This window comes from Oncorhynchus mykiss, chromosome 24 (genome assembly GCF_057628025.1).
Source record: "Oncorhynchus mykiss isolate SJ-2025 chromosome 24, ASM5762802v1, whole genome shotgun sequence".
Lineage (NCBI taxonomy): Eukaryota > Metazoa > Chordata > Actinopteri > Salmoniformes > Salmonidae > Oncorhynchus > Oncorhynchus mykiss.
In genome coordinates, this window is record NC_143045.1 from 27838707 (window position 1) to 27862679 (window position 23973).

At 45.1% G+C, this 23973-nt stretch overlaps 1 protein-coding gene across 1 annotated transcript in view; it reads right to left on the reverse strand.

Annotated features, from left to right (window-relative positions):
* LOC110504108 (fatty acid CoA ligase Acsl3) overlaps nucleotides 1-23973 on the reverse strand; it is a 56915-nt gene that overhangs the window by 27373 nt on the left and 5569 nt on the right. The window contains exon 2 of the mRNA XM_036961352.2: nucleotides 3016-3193. Coding sequence (XP_036817247.1) covers nucleotides 3016-3193 — 178 coding nt within the window. The remainder of the gene's footprint in view (nucleotides 1-3015; nucleotides 3194-23973) is intronic.

Genomic DNA, 23973 nt, shown 5'->3' on the forward strand with positions numbered 1-23973 from the left:
TACTTAGGTAGCCTGGGTTTCACTTTTGGTTTGTGGGTGTTTGTTTCCGTGTGAGTGTTTGGGCCACACGGTACTGTTTAATTTTGTTCACATCGTTTATTGTTTTGTTCCAGTGTTCAGTTTGTTTATTAAAAAGACATGAACACTTACCACGCTGCACCTTGGTCCTCCTCTCTATCTCCAGACGACATCTGTTACACTGTAAGTATGTTTTAGTAATTACATTTACTTTTGATACTTAAGTATATTTAAAACTAAATACTTTTAGACTTTTACTCAAGTAGTATTTTACTGGATGACTTTCACTTTTACTTGAGTCATTTTCCATTAAGGTATCTTTATTTTTACTACAGTATGACAATTGTTTACTTTTTTTTTCAAAATCCACAGTCATAACCCTGCTCTGACAGGACAAAAAGAGGAGGAGGCAGAGAGGGGAGGTCACCCGACCCAGGGCAGGCTAACAGAGAAAGGGCTTATGGAACAGGGCCAGTGACATCACTGCCATGCGTCATGAACGGCTGAGACTTCCTGTTGTGTGTGTGAGGACACAGGGTGTGACACCTCCAGCCGTGAGATACTAACACACTGTCAGGTCCCGTCACGTTCACACATACACTCTCTCCCCTCTTCTTTTACAAAACATTTATAAAATTATGAGGTGATTGAATAGCTCATACTTTGCAACCATCCTTTCCCTTCTGAGGTTTAGAACCAAGAAACAAACACAAGGCAAACCAATCAGGTTGAGTCAGACTCAACTTGACAATACAAACACAGAGTGAACAAAGAAGAAAGAAGAGGTGGAGGAGGAAGAATGAGAGATGGATGAATAGAGAGCCTATGGAGAGAGGGGAAAGGCTTGAGAGATGGATGAATAGAGAGCCTATGGAGAGAGGAGGAAGGCTGAGAGATGGATGAATAGAGAGCCTATGGAGAGAGGAGGAAGGCTGAGAGATGGATGAATAGAGAGCCTATGGAGAGAGGAGGAAGGCTGAGAGATGGATGAATAGAGAGCCTATGGAGAGAGGAGGAAGGCTGAGCGATGGATGAATAGAGCCTATGGAGAGAGGAGGAAGGCTGAGAGATGGATGAATAGAGAGCCTATGGAGAGAAGAGGAAGGCTGAGAGATGGATGAATAGAGCCTATGGAGAGAGGAGGAAGGCTGAGAGATGGATGAATAGAGAGCCTATGGAGAGAAGAGGAAGGCTGAGAGATGGATGAATAGAGAGCTTTTAGAGAGAGGAGGAAGGCTGAGAGATGGATGAATAGAGCCTATGGAGAGAGGAGGAAGGCTGAGAGATGGATGAATAGAGCCTATGGAGAGAGGAGGAAGGCTGAGAGATGGATGAATAGAGAGCTTTTAGAGAGAGGAGGAAGGCTGAGAGATGGATGAATAGAGCCTATGGAGAGAGGAGGAAGGCTGAGAGATGGATGAATAGAGCCTATGGAGAGAGGAGGAATGCTGAGCGATGGATGAATAGAGAGCTTTTAGAGAGAGGAGGAAGGCTGAGAGATGGATGAATAGAGCCTATGGAGAGAGGAGGAATGCTGAGCGATGGATGAATAGAGAGCTTTTAGAGAGAGGAGGAAGGCTGAGAGATGGATGAATAGAGAGCCTATGGAGAGAGGAGGAGGGCTGAGCGATGGATGAATAGAGCCTATGGAGAGAGGAGGAAGGCTGAGAGATGGATGAATAGAGAGCCTATGGAGAGAAGAGGAAGGCTGAGAGATGGATGAATAGAGCCTATGGAGAGAGGAGGAAGGCTGAGAGATGGATGAATAGAGCCTATGGAGAGAGGAGGAAGGCTGAGAGATGGATGAATAGAGCCTATGGAGAGAGGAGGAAGGCTGAGAGATGGATGAATAGAGCCTATGGAGAGAGGAGGAATGCTGAGCGATGGATGAATAGAGAGCTTTTAGAGAGAGGAGGAAGGCTGAGAGATGGATGAATAGAGCCTATGGAGAGAGGAGGAAGGCTGAGCGATGGATGAATAGAGCCTATGGAGAGAGGAGGAAGGCTGAGAGATGGATGAATAGAGAGCCTATGGAGAGATGAGGAAGGCTGAGAGATGGATGAATAGAGCCTATGGAGAGATGAGGAAGGCTGAGCGATGGATGAATAGAGCCTATGGAGAGAGGAGGAAGGCTGAGAGATGGATGAATAGAGAGCCTATGGAGAGAGGAGGAAGGCTGAGAGATGGATGAATAGAGAGCCTTTGGAGAGAGGAGGAAGGCTGAGAGATGGATGAATAGAGCCTATGGAGAGAGGAGGAAGGCTGAGAGATGGATGAATAGAGAGCCTATGGGGAGATGAGGAAGGCTGAGAGATGGATGCATAGAGAGCCTATGGGGAGATGAGGAAGACTGAGAGATGGATGAATAGAGCCTATGGAGAGAGGAGGAAGGCTGAGAGATGGATGAATAGAGAGCCTTTGGAGAGAGGAGGAAGGCTGAGAGATGGATGAATAGAGAGCCTTTGGAGAGAAGAGGAAGGCTGAGAGATGGATGAATAGAGAGCCTATGGGGAGATGAGGAAGGCTGAGGCTATGGCGTCAGAAGCAAGGACCAAAGGGTCTATGTGAGAACCGTATTTTGACATCAGATAGGAGAAGGAACACACAGCCCTCAGGGGGGGAATGAGGGATAGGAGGAAGAAGGAGGGGGAGAATTGGAACACTTCTCTAACAGTGGCATAGCAGCAGGGAGAAACTGATCTTCTTCCTCAGCTGGGCTGGACATGTTTCAGATGTTATGTATACCCTGCTCACACTATAAAACCAGAACTGATGCATAAGAGGAGAGCGAGAGAGTACATGTTTCAGATGTTATGTATACCCTGCTCACACTATAAAACCAGAACTGATGCATAAGAGGAGAGCGAGAGAGAGACGGAACCCCCCCCCCCCCCCACACACACACACACACTACGCAGTCAAGCCTGTGTATGGAGAGTACTCACAGGGGAGGTTGTACATGAACCAGACTTGGGGTGTGTGCAAGTGGACACTCACAGGGGAAGTTTTGCATGAAGCAGGCCTGTGCAGCTATTACCCACTCGGCCCTGGTCTCACAGAAGATGGCAATATTGTTGTGGGCCCTCTGGCCAAGCGCTGCCAGACCAACGCCAAAGCAGGCTGCTGCCCTGTGGGTCTCAGCATAGGACAGCCAGCGGTACTGCCCAAGGATCACCTACAAGGGGGCACAGAGAGCACACAGGATGTCAGAGAGGGAGGGAGGGAAAAAGAGAGACAGAGAGACACAGAGAAAAATAGAGAGAACAAGAAAGAGCGAGAAGTACCAGGGGGAAAAGCAGAGAGATGGAAAATAATAGAGACACACAGAGAAACAGAGATTTGGAAAGAGAGAGATGGAGGAGGGAAGAATAGTTCACAGTGTGTTTTATGCGAGGGAGAGGTGGAGGAGGGAAGAATAGTTCACAGTGTTTGTTTTATGCGAGGGAGAGGTGGAGGAGGGAAGGATAGTTCACAGTGTGTTTTATGCGAGGGAGAGGTGGAGGAGGGAAGGATAGTTCACAGTGTTTGTTTTATGCGAGGGAGAGATGGAGGAGGGAAGGATAGTTCACAGTGTTTGTTTTATGCGAGGGAGAGGTGGAGGAGGGAAGAATAGTTCACAGTGTGTTTTATGCATGGGAGAGGTGGAGGAGGGAAGAATAGTTCAGTGTTTGTTTTATGCGTGGGAGAGATGGAGGAGGGAAGGATAGTTCACAGTGTGTTTTATGTGTGGGAGAGATGGAGGAGGGAAGAATAGTTCACAGTGTTTGTTTTATGCGAGGGAGAGGTGGAGGAGGGAAGAATAGTTCACAGTGTTTGTTTTATGCGAGGGAGAGATGGAGGAGGGAAGGATAGTTCACAGTGTGTTTTATGTGTGGGAGAGATGGAGGAGGGAAGGATAGTTCACAGTGTGTTTTATGCGAGGGAGAGATGGAGGAGGGAAGGATAGTTCACAGTGTGTTTTATGCGAGGGAGAGATGGAGGAGGGAAGGATAGTTCACAGTGTGTTTTATGCGAGGGAGAGATGGAGGAGGGAAGGATAGTTCACAGTGTTTGTTTTATGCGAGGGAGAGATGGAGGAGGGAAGAATAGTTCACAGTGCTTGTTTTATAAGATGGAGAGGTGGAGGAGGGAAGAATAGTTCACAGTGTGTTTTATGCATGGGAGAGGTGGAGGAGGGAAGAATAGTTCACAGTGTGTTTTATGCGAGGGAGAGATGGAGGAGGGAAGAATAGTTCACAGTGTTTGTTTTATGCGAGGGAGAGATGGAGGAGGGAAGAATAGTTCACAGTGTTTGTTTTATAAGATGGAGAGGTGGAGGAGGGAAGGATAGTTCACAGTGTTTGTTTTATAAGATGGAGAGATGGAGGAGGGAAGAATAGTTCACAGTGTTTGTTTTATGCGAGGGAGAGATGGAGGAGGGAAGAATAGTTCACAGTGTTTGTTGTATAAGATGGAGAGGTGGAGGAGGGAAGGATAGTTCACAGTGTTTGTTTTATAAGATGGAGAGGTGGAGGAGGGAAGAATAGTTCACAGTGTGTTTTATGCGTGGGAGAGATGGAGGAGGGAAGGATAGTTCACAGTGTGTTTTATGCGAGGGAGAGATGGAGGAGGGAAGAATAGTTCACAGTGTTTGTTTTATAAGATGGAGAGGTGGAGGAGGGAAGAATAGTTCACAGTGTGTTTTATGCGAGGGAGAGATGGAGGAGGGAAGAATAGTTCACAGTGTTTGTTTTATAAGATGGAGAGGTGGAGGAGGGAAGAATAGTTCACAGTGTGTTTTATGCGTGGGAGAGATGGAGGAGGGAAGGATAGTTCACAGTGTTTGTTTTATGCGAGGGAGAGATGGAGGAGGGAAGGATAGTTCACAGTGTTTGTTTTATGCGAGGGAGAGATGGAGGAGGGAAGGATAGTTCACTGTGTTTGTTTTATAAGATGGAGAGGTGGAGGAGGGAAGAATAGTTCACAGTGTTTGTTTTATGCGTGGGAGAGATGGAGGAGGGAAGAATAGTTCACAGTGTTTGTTTTATAAGATGGAGAGGTGGAGGAGGGAAGAATAGTTCACAGTGTTTGTTTTATAAGATGGAGAGGTGGAGGAGGGAAGGATAGTTCACAGTGTTTGTTTTATGCGTGGGAGAGGTGGAGGAGGGAAGGATAGTTCATAGTGTTTGTTTTATGCGTGGGAGAGGTGGAGGAGGGAGGAATAGTTCACAGTGTTTGTTTTATGCGAGGGAGAGGTGGAGGAGGGAAGAATAGTTCACAGTGTTTGTTTTATAAGATGGAGAGGTGGAGGAGGGAAGGATAGTTCACAGTGTGTTTTATGCGAGGGAGAGATGGAGGAGGGAAGAATAGTTCACAGTGTTTGTTTTATGCGTGGGAGAGATGGAGGAGGGAAGGATAGTTCACAGTGTTTGTTTTATGCGAGGGAGAGGTGGAGGAGGGAAGAATAGTTCACAGTGTTTGTTTTATAAGATGGAGAGGTGGAGGAGGGAAGCATAGTTCACAGTGTTTGTTTTATGCGAGGGAGAGGTGGAGGAGGGAAGAATAGTTCACAGTGTTTGTTTTATAAGATGAAGAGGTGGAGGAGGGAAGCATAGTTCACAGTGTTTGTTTTATGCGAGGGAGAGGTGGAGAAGGGAAGGATAGTTCACAGTGTGTTTTATGCGAGGGAGAGATGGAGGAGGGAAGAATAGTTCACAGTGTTTGTTTTATGCGAGGGAGAGATGGAGGAGGGAAGGATAGTTCACAGTGTTTGTTTTATGCGAGGGAGAGGTGGAGGAGGGAAGAATAGTTCACAGTGTGTTTTATGCATGGGAGAGGTGGAGGAGGGAAGAATAGTTCACAGTGTTTGTTTTATGCGTGGGAGAGATGGAGGAGGGAAGGATAGTTCACAGTGTGTTTTATGTGTGGGAGAGATGGAGGAGGGAAGAATAGTTCACAGTGTTTGTTTTATGCGAGGGAGAGGTGGAGGAGGGAAGAATAGTTCACAGTGTTTGTTTTATGCGAGGGAGAGATGGAGGAGGGAAGGATAGTTCACAGTGTGTTTTATGTGTGGGAGAGATGGAGGAGGGAAGGATAGTTCACAGTGTGTTTTATGCGAGGGAGAGATGGAGGAGGGAAGGATAGTTCACAGTGTGTTTTATGCGAGGGAGAGATGGAGGAGGGAAGGATAGTTCACAGTGTGTTTTATGCGAGGGAGAGATGGAGGAGGGAAGGATAGTTCACAGTGTTTGTTTTATGCGAGGGAGAGATGGAGGAGGGAAGAATAGTTCACAGTGCTTGTTTTATAAGATGGAGAGGTGGAGGAGGGAAGAATAGTTCACAGTGTGTTTTATGCATGGGAGAGGTGGAGGAGGGAAGAATAGTTCACAGTGTGTTTTATGCGAGGGAGAGATGGAGGAGGGAAGAATAGTTCACAGTGTTTGTTTTATGCGAGGGAGAGATGGAGGAGGGAAGAATAGTTCACAGTGTTTGTTTTATAAGATGGAGAGGTGGAGGAGGGAAGGATAGTTCACAGTGTTTGTTTTATAAGATGGAGAGATGGAGGAGGGAAGAATAGTTCACAGTGTTTGTTTTATGCGAGGGAGAGATGGAGGAGGGAAGAATAGTTCACAGTGTTTGTTTTATAAGATGGAGAGGTGGAGGAGGGAAGGATAGTTCACAGTGTTTGTTTTATAAGATGGAGAGGTGGAGGAGGGAAGAATAGTTCACAGTGTGTTTTATGCGTGGGAGAGATGGAGGAGGGAAGGATAGTTCACAGTGTGTTTTATGCGAGGGAGAGATGGAGGAGGGAAGAATAGTTCACAGTGTTTGTTTTATAAGATGGAGAGGTGGAGGAGGGAAGAATAGTTCACAGTGTGTTTTATGCGAGGGAGAGATGGAGGAGGGAAGAATAGTTCACAGTGTTTGTTTTATAAGATGGAGAGGTGGAGGAGGGAAGAATAGTTCACAGTGTGTTTTATGCGTGGGAGAGATGGAGGAGGGAAGGATAGTTCACAGTGTTTGTTTTATGCGAGGGAGAGATGGAGGAGGGAAGGATAGTTCACAGTGTTTGTTTTATGCGAGGGAGAGATGGAGGAGGGAAGGATAGTTCACAGTGTTTGTTTTATAAGATGGAGAGGTGGAGGAGGGAAGAATAGTTCACAGTGTTTGTTTTATGCGTGGGAGAGATGGAGGAGGGAAGAATAGTTCACAGTGTTTGTTTTATAAGATGGAGAGGTGGAGGAGGGAAGAATAGTTCACAGTGTTTGTTTTATAAGATGGAGAGGTGGAGGAGGGAAGGATAGTTCACAGTGTTTGTTTTATGCGTGGGAGAGGTGGAGGAGGGAAGGATAGTTCATAGTGTTTGTTTTATGCGTGGGAGAGGTGGAGGAGGGAAGAATAGTTCACAGTGTTTGTTTTATGCGAGGGAGAGGTGGAGGAGGGAAGAATAGTTCACAGTGTTTGTTTTATAAGATGGAGAGGTGGAGGAGGGAAGAATAGTTCACAGTGTTTGTTTTATGCGAGGGAGAGGTGGAGGAGGGAAGGATAGTTCACAGTGTTTGTTTTATGCGAGGGAGAGGTGGAGGAGGGAAGAATAGTTCACAGTGTTTGTTTTATGCGAGGGAGAGGTGGAGGAGGGAAGAATAGTTCACAGTGTTTGTTTTATAAGATGGAGAGGTGGAGGAGGGAAGAATAGTTCACAGTGTTTGTTTTATGCGAGGGAGAGGTGGAGGAGGGAAGGATAGTTCACAGTGTGTTTTATGCGAGGGAGAGATGGAGGAGGGAAGAATAGTTCACAGTGTTTGTTTTATGCGTGGGAGAGATGGAGGAGGGAAGGATAGTTCACAGTGTTTGTTTTATGCGAGGGAGAGGTGGAGGAGGGAAGAATAGTTCACAGTGTTTGTTTTATAAGATGGAGAGGTGGAGGAGGGAAGCATAGTTCACAGTGTTTGTTTTATGCGTGGGAGAGATGGAGGAGGGAAGAATAGTTCACAGTGTTTGTTTTATAAGATGAAGAGGTGGAGAAGGGAAGCATAGTTCACAGTGTTTGTTTTATGCGAGGGAGAGGTGGAGGAGGGAAGGATAGTTCACAGTGTGTTTTATGCGAGGGAGAGATGGAGGAGGGAAGAATAGTTCACAGTGTTTGTTTTATAAGATGAAGAGGTGGAGGAGGGAAGGATAGTTCACAGTGTTTGTTTTATGCGAGGGAGAGGTGGAGGAGGGAAGAATAGTTCACAGTGTTTGTTTTATAAGATGAAGAGGTGGAGGAGGGAAGGATAGTTCACAGTGTTTGTTTTATGCGAGGGAGAGGTGGAGGAGGGAAGAATAGTTCACAGTGTTTGTTTTATAAGATGAAGAGGTGGAGGAGGGAAGCATAGTTCACAGTGTTTGTTTTATGCGTGGGAGAGATGGAGGAGGGAAGAATAGTTCACAGTGTTTGTTTTATAAGATGGAGAGGTGGAGGAGGGAAGAATAGTTCACAGTGTTTGTTTTATAAGATGGAGAGGTGGAGGAGGGAAGGATAGTTCACAGTGTTTGTTTTATGCGTGGGAGAGGTGGAGGAGGGAAGGATAGTTCATAGTGTTTGTTTTATGCGTGGGAGAGGTGGAGGAGGGAAGAATAGTTCACAGTGTTTGTTTTATGCGAGGGAGAGGTGGAGGAGGGAAGAATAGTTCACAGTGTTTGTTTTATAAGATGGAGAGGTGGAGGAGGGAAGAATAGTTCACAGTGTTTGTTTTATGCGAGGGAGAGGTGGAGGAGGGAAGGATAGTTCACAGTGTTTGTTTTATGCGAGGGAGAGGTGGAGGAGGGAAGAATAGTTCACAGTGTTTGTTTTATGCGAGGGAGAGGTGGAGGAGGGAAGAATAGTTCACAGTGTTTGTTTTATAAGATGGAGAGGTGGAGGAGGGAAGAATAGTTCACAGTGTTTGTTTTATGCGAGGGAGAGGTGGAGGAGGGAAGGATAGTTCACAGTGTGTTTTATGCGAGGGAGAGATGGAGGAGGGAAGAATAGTTCACAGTGTTTGTTTTATGCGTGGGAGAGATGGAGGAGGGAAGGATAGTTCACAGTGTTTGTTTTATGCGAGGGAGAGGTGGAGGAGGGAAGAATAGTTCACAGTGTTTGTTTTATAAGATGGAGAGGTGGAGGAGGGAAGCATAGTTCACAGTGTTTGTTTTATGCGTGGGAGAGATGGAGGAGGGAAGAATAGTTCACAGTGTTTGTTTTATAAGATGAAGAGGTGGAGGAGGGAAGCATAGTTCACAGTGTTTGTTTTATGCGAGGGAGAGGTGGAGGAGGGAAGGATAGTTCACAGTGTGTTTTATGCGAGGGAGAGATGGAGGAGGGAAGAATAGTTCACAGTGTTTGTTTTATAAGATGAAGAGGTGGAGGAGGGAAGGATAGTTCACAGTGTTTGTTTTATGCGAGGGAGAGGTGGAGGAGGGAAGAATAGTTCACAGTGTTTGTTTTATAAGATGAAGAGGTGGAGGAGGGAAGCATAGTTCACAGTGTTTGTTTTATGCGTAGGAGAGATGGAGGAGGGAAGAATAGTTCACAGTGTTTGTTTTATGCGTAGGAGAGATGGAGGAGGGAAGAATAGTTCACAGTGTTTGTTTTATGCGTGGGAGAGATGGAGGAGGGAAGGATAGTTCACAGTGTTTGTTTTATGCGAGGGAGAGATGGAGGAGGGAAGAATAGTTCACAGTGTTTGTTTTATAAGATGGAGAGATGGAGGAGGGAAGAATAGTTCACAGTGTTTGTTTTATGCGTGGGAGAGATGGAGGAGGGAAGGATAGTTCACAGTGTTTGTTTTATGCGAGGGAGAGATGGAGGAGGGAAGAATAGTTCACAGTGTTTGTTTTATGCGTGGGAGAGATGGAGGAGGGAAGGATAGTTCACAGTGTTTGTTTTATGCGTGGGAGAGATGGAGGAGGGAAGGATAGTTCACAGTGTTTGTTTTATAAGATGGAGAGGTGGAGGAGGGAAGAATAGTTCACAGTGTTTGTTTTATAAGATGGAGAGATGGAGGAGGGAAGGATAGTTCACAGTGTTTGTTTTATGCGTGGGAGAGATGGAGGAGGGAAGGATAGTTCACAGTGTTTGTTTTATAAGATGGAGAGGTGGAGGAGGGAAGAATAGTTCACAGTGTTTGTTTTATGCGAGGGAGAGATGGAGGAGGGAAGGATAGTTCACAGTGTTTGTTTTATAAGATGGAGAGGTGGAGGAGGGAAGAATAGTTCACAGTGTTTGTTTTATAAGATGGAGAGGTGGAGGAGGGAAGAATAGTTCACAGTGTTTGTTTTATGCGTGGGAGAGATGGAGGAGGGAAGAATAGTTCACAGTGTTTGTTTTATAAGATGAAGAGGTGGAGGAGGGAAGAATAGTTCACAGTGTTTGTTTTATGCATGGGAGAGGTGGAGGAGGGAAGAATAGTTCACAGTGTTTGTTTTATAAGATGGAGAGATGGAGGAGGGAAGGATAGTTCACAGTGTTTGTTTTATAAGATGGAGAGATGGAGTAGGGAAGGATAGTTCACAGTGTTTGTTTTATAAGATGGAGAGATGGAGGAGGGAAGAATAGTTCACAGTGTTTGTTTTATGCATGGGAGAGGTGGAGGAGGGAAGAATAGTTCACAGTGTTTGTTTTATGTGTGGGAGAGATGGAGGAGGGAAGGATAGTTCACAGTGTTTGTTTTATGCGTGGGAGAGATGGAGGAGGGAAGGATAGTTCACAGTGTTTGTTTTATAAGATGGAGAGGTGGAGGAGGGAAGAATAGTTCACAGTGTTTGTTTTATGCGAGGGAGAGATGGAGGAGGGAAGGATAGTTCACAGTGTTTGTTTTATAAGATGGAGAGATGGAGGAGGGAAGGATAGTTCACAGTGTTTGTTTTATAAGATGGAGAGGTGGAGGAGGGAAGAATAGTTCACAGTGTTTGTTTTATAAGATGGAGAGGTGGAGGAGGGAAGGATAGTTCACAGTGTTTGTTTTATGCGTGGGAGAGGTGGAGGAGGGAAGGATAGTTCATAGTGTTTGTTTTATGCGTGGGAGAGGTGGAGGAGGGAAGAATAGTTCACAGTGTTTGTTTTATGCGAGGGAGAGGTGGAGGAGGGAAGAATAGTTCACAGTGTTTGTTTTATAAGATGGAGAGGTGGAGGAGGGAAGAATAGTTCACAGTGTTTGTTTTATGCGAGGGAGAGGTGGAGGAGGGAAGGATAGTTCACAGTGTTTGTTTTATGCGAGGGAGAGGTGGAGGAGGGAAGAATAGTTCACAGTGTTTGTTTTATGCGAGGGAGAGGTGGAGGAGGGAAGAATAGTTCACAGTGTTTGTTTTATAAGATGGAGAGGTGGAGGAGGGAAGAATAGTTCACAGTGTTTGTTTTATGCGAGGGAGAGGTGGAGGAGGGAAGGATAGTTCACAGTGTGTTTTATGCGAGGGAGAGATGGAGGAGGGAAGAATAGTTCACAGTGTTTGTTTTATGCGTGGGAGAGATGGAGGAGGGAAGGATAGTTCACAGTGTTTGTTTTATGCGAGGGAGAGGTGGAGGAGGGAAGAATAGTTCACAGTGTTTGTTTTATAAGATGGAGAGGTGGAGGAGGGAAGCATAGTTCACAGTGTTTGTTTTATGCGTGGGAGAGATGGAGGAGGGAAGAATAGTTCACAGTGTTTGTTTTATAAGATGAAGAGGTGGAGGAGGGAAGCATAGTTCACAGTGTTTGTTTTATGCGAGGGAGAGGTGGAGGAGGGAAGGATAGTTCACAGTGTGTTTTATGCGAGGGAGAGATTGAGGAGGGAAGAATAGTTCACAGTGTTTGTTTTATAAGATGAAGAGGTGGAGGAGGGAAGGATAGTTCACAGTGTTTGTTTTATGCGAGGGAGAGGTGGAGGAGGGAAGAATAGTTCACAGTGTTTGTTTTATAAGATGAAGAGGTGGAGGAGGGAAGCATAGTTCACAGTGTTTGTTTTATGCGTAGGAGAGATGGAGGAGGGAAGAATAGTTCACAGTGTTTGTTTTATGCGTAGGAGAGATGGAGGAGGGAAGAATAGTTCACAGTGTTTGTTTTATGCGTGGGAGAGATGGAGGAGGGAAGGATAGTTCACAGTGTTTGTTTTATGCGAGGGAGAGATGGAGGAGGGAAGAATAGTTCACAGTGTTTGTTTTATAAGATGGAGAGATGGAGGAGGGAAGAATAGTTCACAGTGTTTGTTTTATGCGTGGGAGAGATGGAGGAGGGAAGGATAGTTCACAGTGTTTGTTTTATGCGAGGGAGAGATGGAGGAGGGAAGAATAGTTCACAGTGTTTGTTTTATGCGTGGGAGAGATGGAGGAGGGAAGGATAGTTCACAGTGTTTGTTTTATGCGTGGGAGAGATGGAGGAGGGAAGGATAGTTCACAGTGTTTGTTTTATAAGATGGAGAGGTGGAGGAGGGAAGAATAGTTCACAGTGTTTGTTTTATAAGATGGAGAGATGGAGGAGGGAAGGATAGTTCACAGTGTTTGTTTTATGCGTGGGAGAGATGGAGGAGGGAAGGATAGTTCACAGTGTTTGTTTTATAAGATGGAGAGGTGGAGGAGGGAACAATAGTTCACAGTGTTTGTTTTATGCGAGGGAGAGATGGAGGAGGGAAGGATAGTTCACAGTGTTTGTTTTATAAGATGGAGAGGTGGAGGAGGGAAGAATAGTTCACAGTGTTTGTTTTATAAGATGGAGAGGTGGAGGAGGGAAGAATAGTTCACAGTGTTTGTTTTATGCGTGGGAGAGATGGAGGAGGGAAGAATAGTTCACAGTGTTTGTTTTATAAGATGAAGAGGTGGAGGAGGGAAGAATAGTTCACAGTGTTTGTTTTATGCATGGGAGAGGTGGAGGAGGGAAGAATAGTTCACAGTGTTTGTTTTATAAGATGGAGAGATGGAGGAGGGAAGGATAGTTCACAGTGTTTGTTTTATAAGATGGAGAGATGGAGTAGGGAAGGATAGTTCACAGTGTTTGTTTTATAAGATGGAGAGATGGAGGAGGGAAGAATAGTTCACAGTGTTTGTTTTATGCATGGGAGAGGTGGAGGAGGGAAGAATAGTTCACAGTGTTTGTTTTATGTGTGGGAGAGATGGAGGAGGGAAGGATAGTTCACAGTGTTTGTTTTATGCGTGGGAGAGATGGAGGAGGGAAGGATAGTTCACAGTGTTTGTTTTATAAGATGGAGAGGTGGAGGAGGGAAGAATAGTTCACAGTGTTTGTTTTATGCGAGGGAGAGATGGAGGAGGGAAGGATAGTTCACAGTGTTTGTTTTATAAGATGGAGAGATGGAGGAGGGAAGGATAGTTCACAGTGTTTGTTTTATAAGATGGAGAGATGGAGGAGGGAAGGATAGTTCACAGTGTTTGTTTTATAAGATGGAGAGGTGGAGGAGGGAAGGATAGTTCACAGTGTTTGTTTTATGCGAGGGAGAGATGGAGGAGGGAAGAATAGTTCACAGTGCTTGTTTTATAAGATGGAGAGGTGGAGGAGGGAAGAATAGTTCACAGTGTTTGTTTTATGCGAGGGAGAGGTGGAGGAGGGAAGGATAGTTCACAGTGTTTGTTTTATGCGAGGGAGAGATGGAGGAGGGAAGAATAGTTCACAGTGCTTGTTTTATAAGATGGAGAGGTGGAGGAGGGAAGGATAGTTCACAGTGTGTTTTATGCGAGGGAGAGATGGAGGAGTGAAGGATAGTTCACAGTGTGTTTTATGCGAGGGAGAGGTGGAGGAGGGAAGAATAGTTCACAGTGTGTTTTATGCATGGGAGAGGTGGAGGAGGGAAGAATAGTTCACAGTGTGTTTTATGCGTGGGAGAGATGGAGGAGGGAAGGATAGTTCACAGTGTGTTTTATGCGAGGGAGAGATGGAGGAGGGAAGAATAGTTCACAGTGTTTGTTTTATAAGATGGAGAGATGGAGGAGGGAAGGATAGTTCACAGTGTTTGTTTTATAAGATGGAGAGATGGAGGAGGGAAGGATAGTTCACAGTGTTTGTTTTATGCGAGGGAGAGGTGGAGGAGGGAAGAATAGTTCACAGTGTTTGTTTTATGCGTGGGAGAGATGGAGGAGGGAAGGATAGTTCACAGTGTTTGTTTTATGCGTGGGAGAGGTGGAGGAGGGAAGAATAGTTCACAGTGTTTGTTTTATAAGATGAAGAGGTGGAGGAGGGAAGCATAGTTCACAGTGTTTGTTTTATGCGTGGGAGAGATGGAGGAGGGAAGGATAGTTCACAGTGTTTGTTTTATGCGTGGGAGAGGTGGAGGAGGGAAGAATAGTTCACAGTATTTGTTTTATGCGTGGGAGAGGTGGAGGAGGGAAGAATAGTTCACAGTGTTTGTTTTATGCGAGGGAGAGATGGAGGAGGGAAGGATAGTTCACAGTGTTTGTTTTATGCGAGGGAGAGGTGGAGGAGGGAAGAATAGTTCACAGTGTGTTTTATGCGTGGGAGAGGTGGAGGAGGGAAGGATAGTTCACAGTGTTTGTTTTATGCGAGGGAGAGATGGAGGAGGGAAGGATAGTTCACAGTGTTTGTTTTATGCGAGGGAGAGATGGAGGAGGGAAGAATAGTTCACAGTGTTTGTTTTATAAGATGGAGAGGTGGAGGAGGGAAGGATAGTTCACAGTGTTTGTTTTATGCGAGGGAGAGGTGGAGGAGGGAAGAATAGTTCACAGTGTTTGTTTTATAAGATGAAGAGGTGGAGGAGGGAAGCATAGTTCACAGTGTTTGTTTTATGCGTGGGAGAGATGGAGGAGGGAAGAATAGTTCACAGTGTTTGTTTTATGCGTGGGAGAGGTGGAGGAGGGAAGAATAGTTCACAGTATTTGTTTTATGCGTGGGAGAGATGGAGGAGGGAAGAATAGTTCACAGTGTTTGTTTTATAAGATGGAGAGGTGGAGGAGGGAAGAATAGTTCACAGTGTTTGTTTTATGCGTGGGAGAGATGGAGGAGGGAAGAATAGTTCACAGTGTTTGTTTTATGCGAGGGAGAGATGGAGGAGGGAAGAATAGTTCACAGTGTTTGTTTTATGCGAGGGAGAGATGGAGGAGGGAAGAATAGTTCACAGTGTTTGTTTTATAAGATGGAGAGGTGGAGGAGGGAAGAATAGTTCACAGTGTTTGTTTTATGCGAGGGAGATATGGAGGAGGGAAGAATAGTTCACAGTGTTTGTTTTATAAGATGGAGAGGTGGAGGAGGGAAGAATAGTTCACAGTGTTTGTTTTATAAGATGGAGAGATGGAGGAGGGAAGAATAGTTCACAGTGTTTGTTTTATGCGAGGGAGAGGTGGAGGAGGGAAGGATAGTTCACAGTGTGTTTTATGCGTGGGAGAGATGGAGGAGGGAAGAATAGTTCACAGTGTTTGTTTTATGCGTGGGAGAGATGGAGGAGGGAAGAATAGTTCACAGTGTTTGTTTTATGCGAGGGAGAGATGGAGGAGGGAAGGATAGTTCACAGTGTGTTTTATGCGAGGGAGAGGTGGAGGAGGGAAGAATAGTTCACAGTGTGTTTTATGTGTGGGAGAGATGGAGGAGGGAAGGATAGTTCACAGTGTGTTTTATGCGAGGGAGAGATGGAGGAGGGAAGGATAGTTCACAGTGTGTTTTATGCGAGGGAGAGATGGAGGAGGGAAGGATAGTTCACAGTGTGTTTTATGCGAGGGAGAGATGGAGGAGGGAAGGATAGTTCACAGTGTTTGTTTTATGCGAGGGAGAGATGGAGGAGGCAAGAATAGTTCACAGTGCTTGTTTTATAAGATGGAGAGGTGGAGGAGGGAAGAATAGTTCACAGTGTGTTTTATGCATGGGAGAGGTGGAGGAGGGAAGAATAGTTCACAGTGTGTTTTATGCGAGGGAGAGATGGAGGAGGGAAGAATAGTTCACAGTGTTTGTTTTATGCGAGGGAGAGATGGAGGAGGGAAGAATAGTTCACAGTGTTTGTTTTATAAGATGGAGAGGTGGAGGAGGGAAGGATAGTTCACAGTGTTTGTTTTATAAGATGGAGAGGTGGAGGAGGGAAGAATAGTTCACAGTGTGTTTTATGCGTGGGAGAGATGGAGGAGGGAAGGATAGTTCACAGTGTGTTTTATGCGAGGGAGAGATGGAGGAGGGAAGAATAGTTCACAGTGTTTGTTTTATAAGATGGAGAGGTGGAGGAGGGAAGAATAGTTCACAGTGTGTTTTATGCGAGGGAGAGATGGAGGAGGGAAGAATAGTTCACAGTGTTTGTTTTATAAGATGGAGAGGTGGAGGAGGGAAGAATAGTTCACAGTGTGTTTTATGCGTGGGAGAGATGGAGGAGGGAAGGATAGTTCACAGTGTTTGTTTTATGCGAGGGAGAGATGGAGGAGGGAAGGATAGTTCACAGTGTTTGTTTTATGCGAGGGAGAGATGGAGGAGGGAAGGATAGTTCACAGTGTTTGTTTTATAAGATGGAGAGGTGGAGGAGGGAAGAATAGTTCACAGTGTTTGTTTTATGCGTGGGAGAGATGGAGGAGGGAAGAATAGTTCACAGTGTTTGTTTTATAAGATGGAGAGGTGGAGGAGGGAAGAATAGTTCACAGTGTTTGTTTTATAAGATGGAGAGGTGGAGGAGGGAAGGATAGTTCACAGTGTTTGTTTTATGCGTGGGAGAGGTGGAGGAGGGAAGGATAGTTCACAGTGTTTGTTTTATAAGATGGAGAGGTGGAGGAGGGAAGAATAGTTCACAGTGTTTGTTTTATGCGTGGGAGAGATGGAGGAGGGAAGAATAGTTCACAGTGTTTGTTTTATAAGATGGAGAGGTGGAGGAGGGAAGAATAGTTCACAGTGTTTGTTTTATAAGATGGAGAGGTGGAGGAGGGAAGGATAGTTCACAGTGTTTGTTTTATGCGTGGGAGAGGTGGAGGAGGGAAGGATAGTTCATAGTGTTTGTTTTATGCGTGGGAGAGGTGGAGGAGGGAGGAATAGTTCACAGTGTTTGTTTTATGCGAGGGAGAGGTGGAGGAGGGAAGAATAGTTCACAGTGTTTGTTTTATAAGATGGAGAGGTGGAGGAGGGAAGGATAGTTCACAGTGTGTTTTATGCGAGGGAGAGATGGAGGAGGGAAGAATAGTTCACAGTGTTTGTTTTATGCGTGGGAGAGATGGAGGAGGGAAGGATAGTTCACAGTGTTTGTTTTATGCGAGGGAGAGGTGGAGGAGGGAAGAATAGTTCACAGTGTTTGTTTTATAAGATGGAGAGGTGGAGGAGGGAAGCATAGTTCACAGTGTTTGTTTTATGCGAGGGAGAGGTGGAGGAGGGAAGAATAGTTCACAGTGTTTGTTTTATAAGATGAAGAGGTGGAGGAGGGAAGCATAGTTCACAGTGTTTGTTTTATGCGAGGGAGAGGTGGAGGAGGGAAGGATAGTTCACAGTGTGTTTTATGCGAGGGAGAGATGGAGGAGGGAAGAATAGTTCACAGTGTTTGTTTTATGCGAGGGAGAGATGGAGGAGGGAAGGATAGTTCACAGTGTTTGTTTTATGCGAGGGAGAGGTGGAGGAGGGAAGAATAGTTCACAGTGTGTTTTATGCATGGGAGAGGTGGAGGAGGGAAGAATAGTTCACAGTGTTTGTTTTATGCGTGGGAGAGATGGAGGAGGGAAGGATAGTTCACAGTGTGTTTTATGTGTGGGAGAGATGGAGGAGGGAAGAATAGTTCACAGTGTTTGTTTTATGCGAGGGAGAGGTGGAGGAGGGAAGAATAGTTCACAGTGTTTGTTTTATGCGAGGGAGAGATGGAGGAGGGAAGGATAGTTCACAGTGTGTTTTATGTGTGGGAGAGATGGAGGAGGGAAGGATAGTTCACAGTGTGTTTTATGCGAGGGAGAGATGGAGGAGGGAAGGATAGTTCACAGTGTGTTTTATGCGAGGGAGAGATGGAGGAGGGAAGGATAGTTCACAGTGTGTTTTATGCGAGGGAGAGATGGAGGAGGGAAGGATAGTTCACAGTGTTTGTTTTATGCGAGGGAGAGATGGAGGAGGGAAGAATAGTTCACAGTGCTTGTTTTATAAGATGGAGAGGTGGAGGAGGGAAGAATAGTTCACAGTGTGTTTTATGCATGGGAGAGGTGGAGGAGGGAAGAATAGTTCACAGTGTGTTTTATGCGAGGGAGAGATGGAGGAGGGAAGAATAGTTCACAGTGTTTGTTTTATGCGAGCGAGAGATGGAGGAGGGAAGAATAGTTCACAGTGTTTGTTTTATAAGATGGAGAGGTGGAGGAGGGAAGGATAGTTCACAGTGTTTGTTTTATAAGATGGAGAGATGGAGGAGGGAAGAATAGTTCACAGTGTTTGTTTTATGCGAGGGAGAGATGGAGGAGGGAAGAATAGTTCACAGTGTTTGTTTTATAAGATGGAGAGGTGGAGGAGGGAAGGATAGTTCACAGTGTTTGTTTTATAAGATGGAGAGGTGGAGGAGGGAAGAATAGTTCACAGTGTGTTTTATGCGTGGGAGAGATGGAGGAGGGAAGGATAGTTCACAGTGTGTTTTATGCGAGGGAGAGGTGGAGGAGGGAAGAATAGTTCACAGTGTTTGTTTTATAAGATGGAGAGGTGGAGGAGGGAAGAATAGTTCACAGTGTGTTTTATGCGAGGGAGAGATGGAGGAGGGAAGAATAGTTCACAGTGTTTGTTTTATAAGATGGAGAGGTGGAGGAGGGAAGAATAGTTCACAGTGTGTTTTATGCGTGGGAGAGATGGAGGAGGGAAGGATAGTTCACAGTGTTTGTTTTATGCGAGGGAGAGATGGAGGAGGGAAGGATAGTTCACAGTATTTGTTTTATGCGAGGGAGAGATGGAGGAGGGAAGGATAGTTCACAGTGTTTGTTTTATAAGATGGAGAGGTGGAGGAGGGAAGAATAGTTCACAGTGTTTGTTTTATGCGTGGGAGAGATGGAGGAGGGAAGAATAGTTCACAGTGTTTGTTTTATAAGATGGAGAGGTGGAGGAGGGAAGAATAGTTCACAGTGTTTGTTTTATAAGATGGAGAGGTGGAGGAGGGAAGGATAGTTCACAGTGTTTGTTTTATGCGTGGGAGAGGTGGAGGAGGGAAGGATAGTTCATAGTGTTTGTTTTATGCGTGGGAGAGGTGGAGGAGGGAAGAATAGTTCACAGTGTTTGTTTTATGCGAGGGAGAGGTGGAGGAGGGAAGAATAGTTCACAGTGTTTGTTTTATAAGATGGAGAGGTGGAGGAGGGAAGAATAGTTCACAGTGTTTGTTTTATGCGAGGGAGAGGTGGAGGAGGGAAGGATAGTTCACAGTGTTTGTTTTATGCGAGGGAGAGGTGGAGGAGGGAAGAATAGTTCACAGTGTTTGTTTTATGCGAGGGAGAGGTGGAGGAGGGAAGAATAGTTCACAGTGTTTGTTTTATAAGATGGAGAGGTGGAGGAGGGAAGAATAGTTCACAGTGTTTGTTTTATGCGAGGGAGAGGTGGAGGAGGGAAGGATAGTTCACAGTGTGTTTTATGCGAGGGAGAGATGGAGGAGGGAAGAATAGTTCACAGTGTTTGTTTTATGCGTGGGAGAGATGGAGGAGGGAAGGATAGTTCACAGTGTTTGTTTTACGCGAGGGAGAGGTGGAGGAGGGAAGAATAGTTCACAGTGTTTGTTTTATAAGATGGAGAGGTGGAGGAGGGAAGCATAGTTCACAGTGTTTGTTTTATGCGTGGGAGAGATGGAGGAGGGAAGAATAGTTCACAGTGTTTGTTTTATAAGATGAAGAGGTGGAGGAGGGAAGCATAGTTCACAGTGTTTGTTTTATGCGAGGGAGAGGTGGAGGAGGGAAGGATAGTTCACAGTATGTTTTATGCGAGGGAGAGATGGAGGAGGGAAGAATAGTTCACAGTGTTTGTTTTATAAGATGAAGAGGTGGAGGAGGGAAGGATAGTTCACAGTGTTTGTTTTATGCGAGGGAGAGGTGGAGGAGGGAAGAATAGTTCACAGTGTTTGTTTTATAAGATGAAGAGGTGGAGGAGGGAAGCATAGTTCACAGTGTTTGTTTTATGCGTAGGAGAGATGGAGGAGGGAAGAATAGTTCACAGTGTTTGTTTTATGCGTAGGAGAGATGGAGGAGGGAAGAATAGTTCACAGTGTTTGTTTTATGCGTGGGAGAGATGGAGGAGGGAAGGATAGTTCACAGTGTTTGTTTTATGCGTGGGAGAGATGGAGGAGGGAAGGATAGTTCACAGTGTTTGTTTTATGCGAGGGAGAGATGGAGGAGGGAAGAATAGTTCACAGTGTTTGTTTTATGCGTGGGAGAGATGGAGGAGGGAAGGATAGTTCACAGTGTTTGTTTTATGCGTGGGAGAGATGGAGGAGGGAAGGATAGTTCACAGTGTTTGTTTTATAAGATGGAGAGGTGGAGGAGGGAAGAATAGTTCACAGTGTTTGTTTTATAAGATGGAGAGATGGAGGAGGGAAGGATAGTTCACAGTGTTTGTTTTATGCGTGGGAGAGATGGAGGAGGGAAGGATAGTTCACAGTGTTTGTTTTATAAGATGGAGAGGTGGAGGAGGGAAGAATAGTTCACAGTGTTTGTTTTATGCGAGGGAGAGATGGAGGAGGGAAGGATAGTTCACAGTGTTTGTTTTATAAGATGGAGAGGTGGAGGAGGGAAGAATAGTTCACAGTGTTTGTTTTATAAGATGGAGAGGTGGAGGAGGGAAGAATAGTTCACAGTGTTTGTTTTATAAGATGAAGAGGTGGAAGAGGGAAGAATAGTTCACAGTGTTTGTTTCATGCATGGGAGAGGTGGAGGAGGGAAGAATAGTTCACAGTGTTTGTTTTATAAGATGGAGAGATGGAGGAGGGAAGGATAGTTCACAGTGTTTGTTTTATAAGATGGAGAGATGGAGGAGGGAAGGATAGTTCACAGTGTTTGTTTTATAAGATGGAGAGATGGAGGAGGGAAGAATAGTTCACAGTGTTTGTTTTATGCATGGGAGAGGTGGAGGAGGGAAGAATAGTTCACAGTGTTTGTTTTATGTGTGGGAGAGATGGAGGAGGGAAGGATAGTTCACAGTGTTTGTTTTATGCGTGGGAGAGATGGAGGAGGGAAGGATAGTTCACAGTGTTTGTTTTATAAGATGGAGAGGTGGAGGAGGGAAGAATAGTTCACAGTGTTTGTTTTATGCGAGGGAGAGATGGAGGAGGGAAGGATAGTTCACAGTGTTTGTTTTATAAGATGGAGAGATGGAGGAGGGAAGGATAGTTCACAGTGTTTGTTTTATAAGATGGAGAGATGGAGGAGGGAAGAATAGTTCACAGTGTTTGTTTTATAAGATGAAGAGGTGGAGGAGGGAAGCATAGTTCACAGTGTTTGTTTTATGCGAGGGAGAGATGGAGGAGGGAAGAATAGTTCACAGTGTTTGTTTTATGCGTGGGAGAGATGGAGGAGGGAAGGATAGTTCACAGTGTTTGTTTTACGCGAGGGAGAGGTGGAGGAGGGAAGAATAGTTCACAGTGTTTGTTTTATAAGATGGAGAGGTGGAGGAGGGAAGCATAGTTCACAGTGTTTGTTTTATGCGTGGGAGAGATGGAGGAGGGAAGAATAGTTCACAGTGTTTGTTTTATAAGATGAAGAGGTGGAGGAGGGAAGCATAGTTCACAGTGTTTGTTTTATGCGAGGGAGAGGTGGAGGAGGGAAGGATAGTTCACAGTGTGTTTTATGCGAGGGAGAGATGGAGGAGGGAAGAATAGTTCACAGTGTTTGTTTTATAAGATGAAGAGGTGGAGGAGGGAAGGATAGTTCACAGTGTTTGTTTTATGCGAGGGAGAGGTGGAGGAGGGAAGAATAGTTCACAGTGTTTGTTTTATAAGATGAAGAGGTGGAGGAGGGAAGCATAGTTCACAGTGTTTGTTTTATGCGTAGGAGAGATGGAGGAGGGAAGAATAGTTCACAGTGTTTGTTTTATGCGTAGGAGAGATGGAGGAGGGAAGAATAGTTCACAGTGTTTGTTTTATGCGTGGGAGAGATGGAGGAGGGAAGGATAGTTCACAGTGTTTGTTTTATGCGAGGGAGAGATGGAGGAGGGAAGAATAGTTCACAGTGTTTGTTTTATAAGATGGAGAGATGGAGGAGGGAAGAATAGTTCACAGTGTTTGTTTTATGCGTGGGAGAGATGGAGGAGGGAAGGATAGTTCACAGTGTTTGTTTTATGCGAGGGAGAGATGGAGGAGGGAAGAATAGTTCACAGTGTTTGTTTTATGCGTGGGAGAGATGGAGGAGGGAAGGATAGTTCACAGTGTTTGTTTTATGCGTGGGAGAGATGGAGGAGGGAAGGATAGTTCACAGTGTTTGTTTTATAAGATGGAGAGGTGGAGGAGGGAAGAATAGTTCACAGTGTTTGTTTTATAAGATGGAGAGATGGAGGAGGGAAGGATAGTTCACAGTGTTTGTTTTATGCGTGGGAGAGATGGAGGAGGGAAGGATAGTTCACAGTGTTTGTTTTATAAGATGGAGAGGTGGAGGAGGGAAGAATAGTTCACAGTGTTTGTTTTATGCGAGGGAGAGATGGAGGAGGGAAGGATAGTTCACAGTGTTTGTTTTATAAGATGGAGAGGTGGAGGAGGGAAGAATAGTTCACAGTGTTTGTTTTATAAGATGGAGAGGTGGAGGAGGGAAGAATAGTTCACAGTGTTTGTTTTATGCGTGGGAGAGATGGAGGAGGGAAGAATAGTTCACAGTGTTTGTTTTATAAGATGAAGAGGTGGAAGAGGGAAGAATAGTTCACAGTGTTTGTTTTATGCATGGGAGAGGTGGAGGAGGGAAGAATAGTTCACAGTGTTTGTTTTATAAGATGGAGAGATGGAGGAGGGAAGGATAGTTCACAGTGTTTGTTTTATAAGATGGAGAGATGGAGGAGGGAAGGATAGTTCACAGTGTTTGTTTTATAAGATGGAGAGATGGAGGAGGGAAGAATAGTTCACAGTGTTTGTTTTATGCATGGGAGAGGTGGAGGAGGGAAGAATAGTTCACAGTGTTTGTTTTATGTGTGGGAGAGATGGAGGAGGGAAGGATAGTTCACAGTGTTTGTTTTATGCGTGGGAGAGATGGAGGAGGGAAGGATAGTTCACAGTGTTTGTTTTATAAGATGGAGAGGTGGAGGAGGGAAGAATAGTTCACAGTGTTTGTTTTATGCGAGGGAGAGATGGAGGAGGGAAGGATAGTTCACAGTGTTTGTTTTATAAGATGGAGAGATGGAGGAGGGAAGGATAGTTCACAGTGTTTGTTTTATAAGATGGAGAGATGGAGGAGGGAAGGATAGTTCACAGTGTTTGTTTTATAAGATGGAGAGGTGGAGGAGGGAAGGATAGTTCACAGTGTTTGTTTTATGCGAGGGAGAGATGGAGGAGGGAAGAATAGTTCACAGTGCTTGTTTTATAAGATGGAGAGGTGGAGGAGGGAAGAATAGTTCACAGTGTTTGTTTTATGCGAGGGAGAGGTGGAGGAGGGAAGGATAGTTCACAGTGTTTGTTTTATGCGAGGGAGAGATGGAGGAGGGAAGAATAGTTCACAGTGCTTGTTTTATAAGATGGAGAGGTGGAGGAGGGAAGGATAGTTCACAGTGTGTTTTATGCGAGGGAGAGATGGAGGAGTGAAGGATAGTTCACAGTGTGTTTTATGCGAGGGAGAGGTGGAGGAGGGAAGAATAGTTCACAGTGTGTTTTATGCATGGGAGAGGTGGAGGAGGGAAGAATAGTTCACAGTGTGTTTTATGCGTGGGAGAGATGGAGGAGGGAAGGATAGTTCACAGTGTGTTTTATGCGAGGGAGAGATGGAGGAGGGAAGAATAGTTCACAGTGTTTGTTTTATAAGATGGAGAGATGGAGGAGGGAAGGATAGTTCACAGTGTTTGTTTTATAAGATGGAGAGATGGAGGAGGGAAGGATAGTTCACAGTGTTTGTTTTATGCGAGGGAGAGGTGGAGGAGGGAAGAATAGTTCACA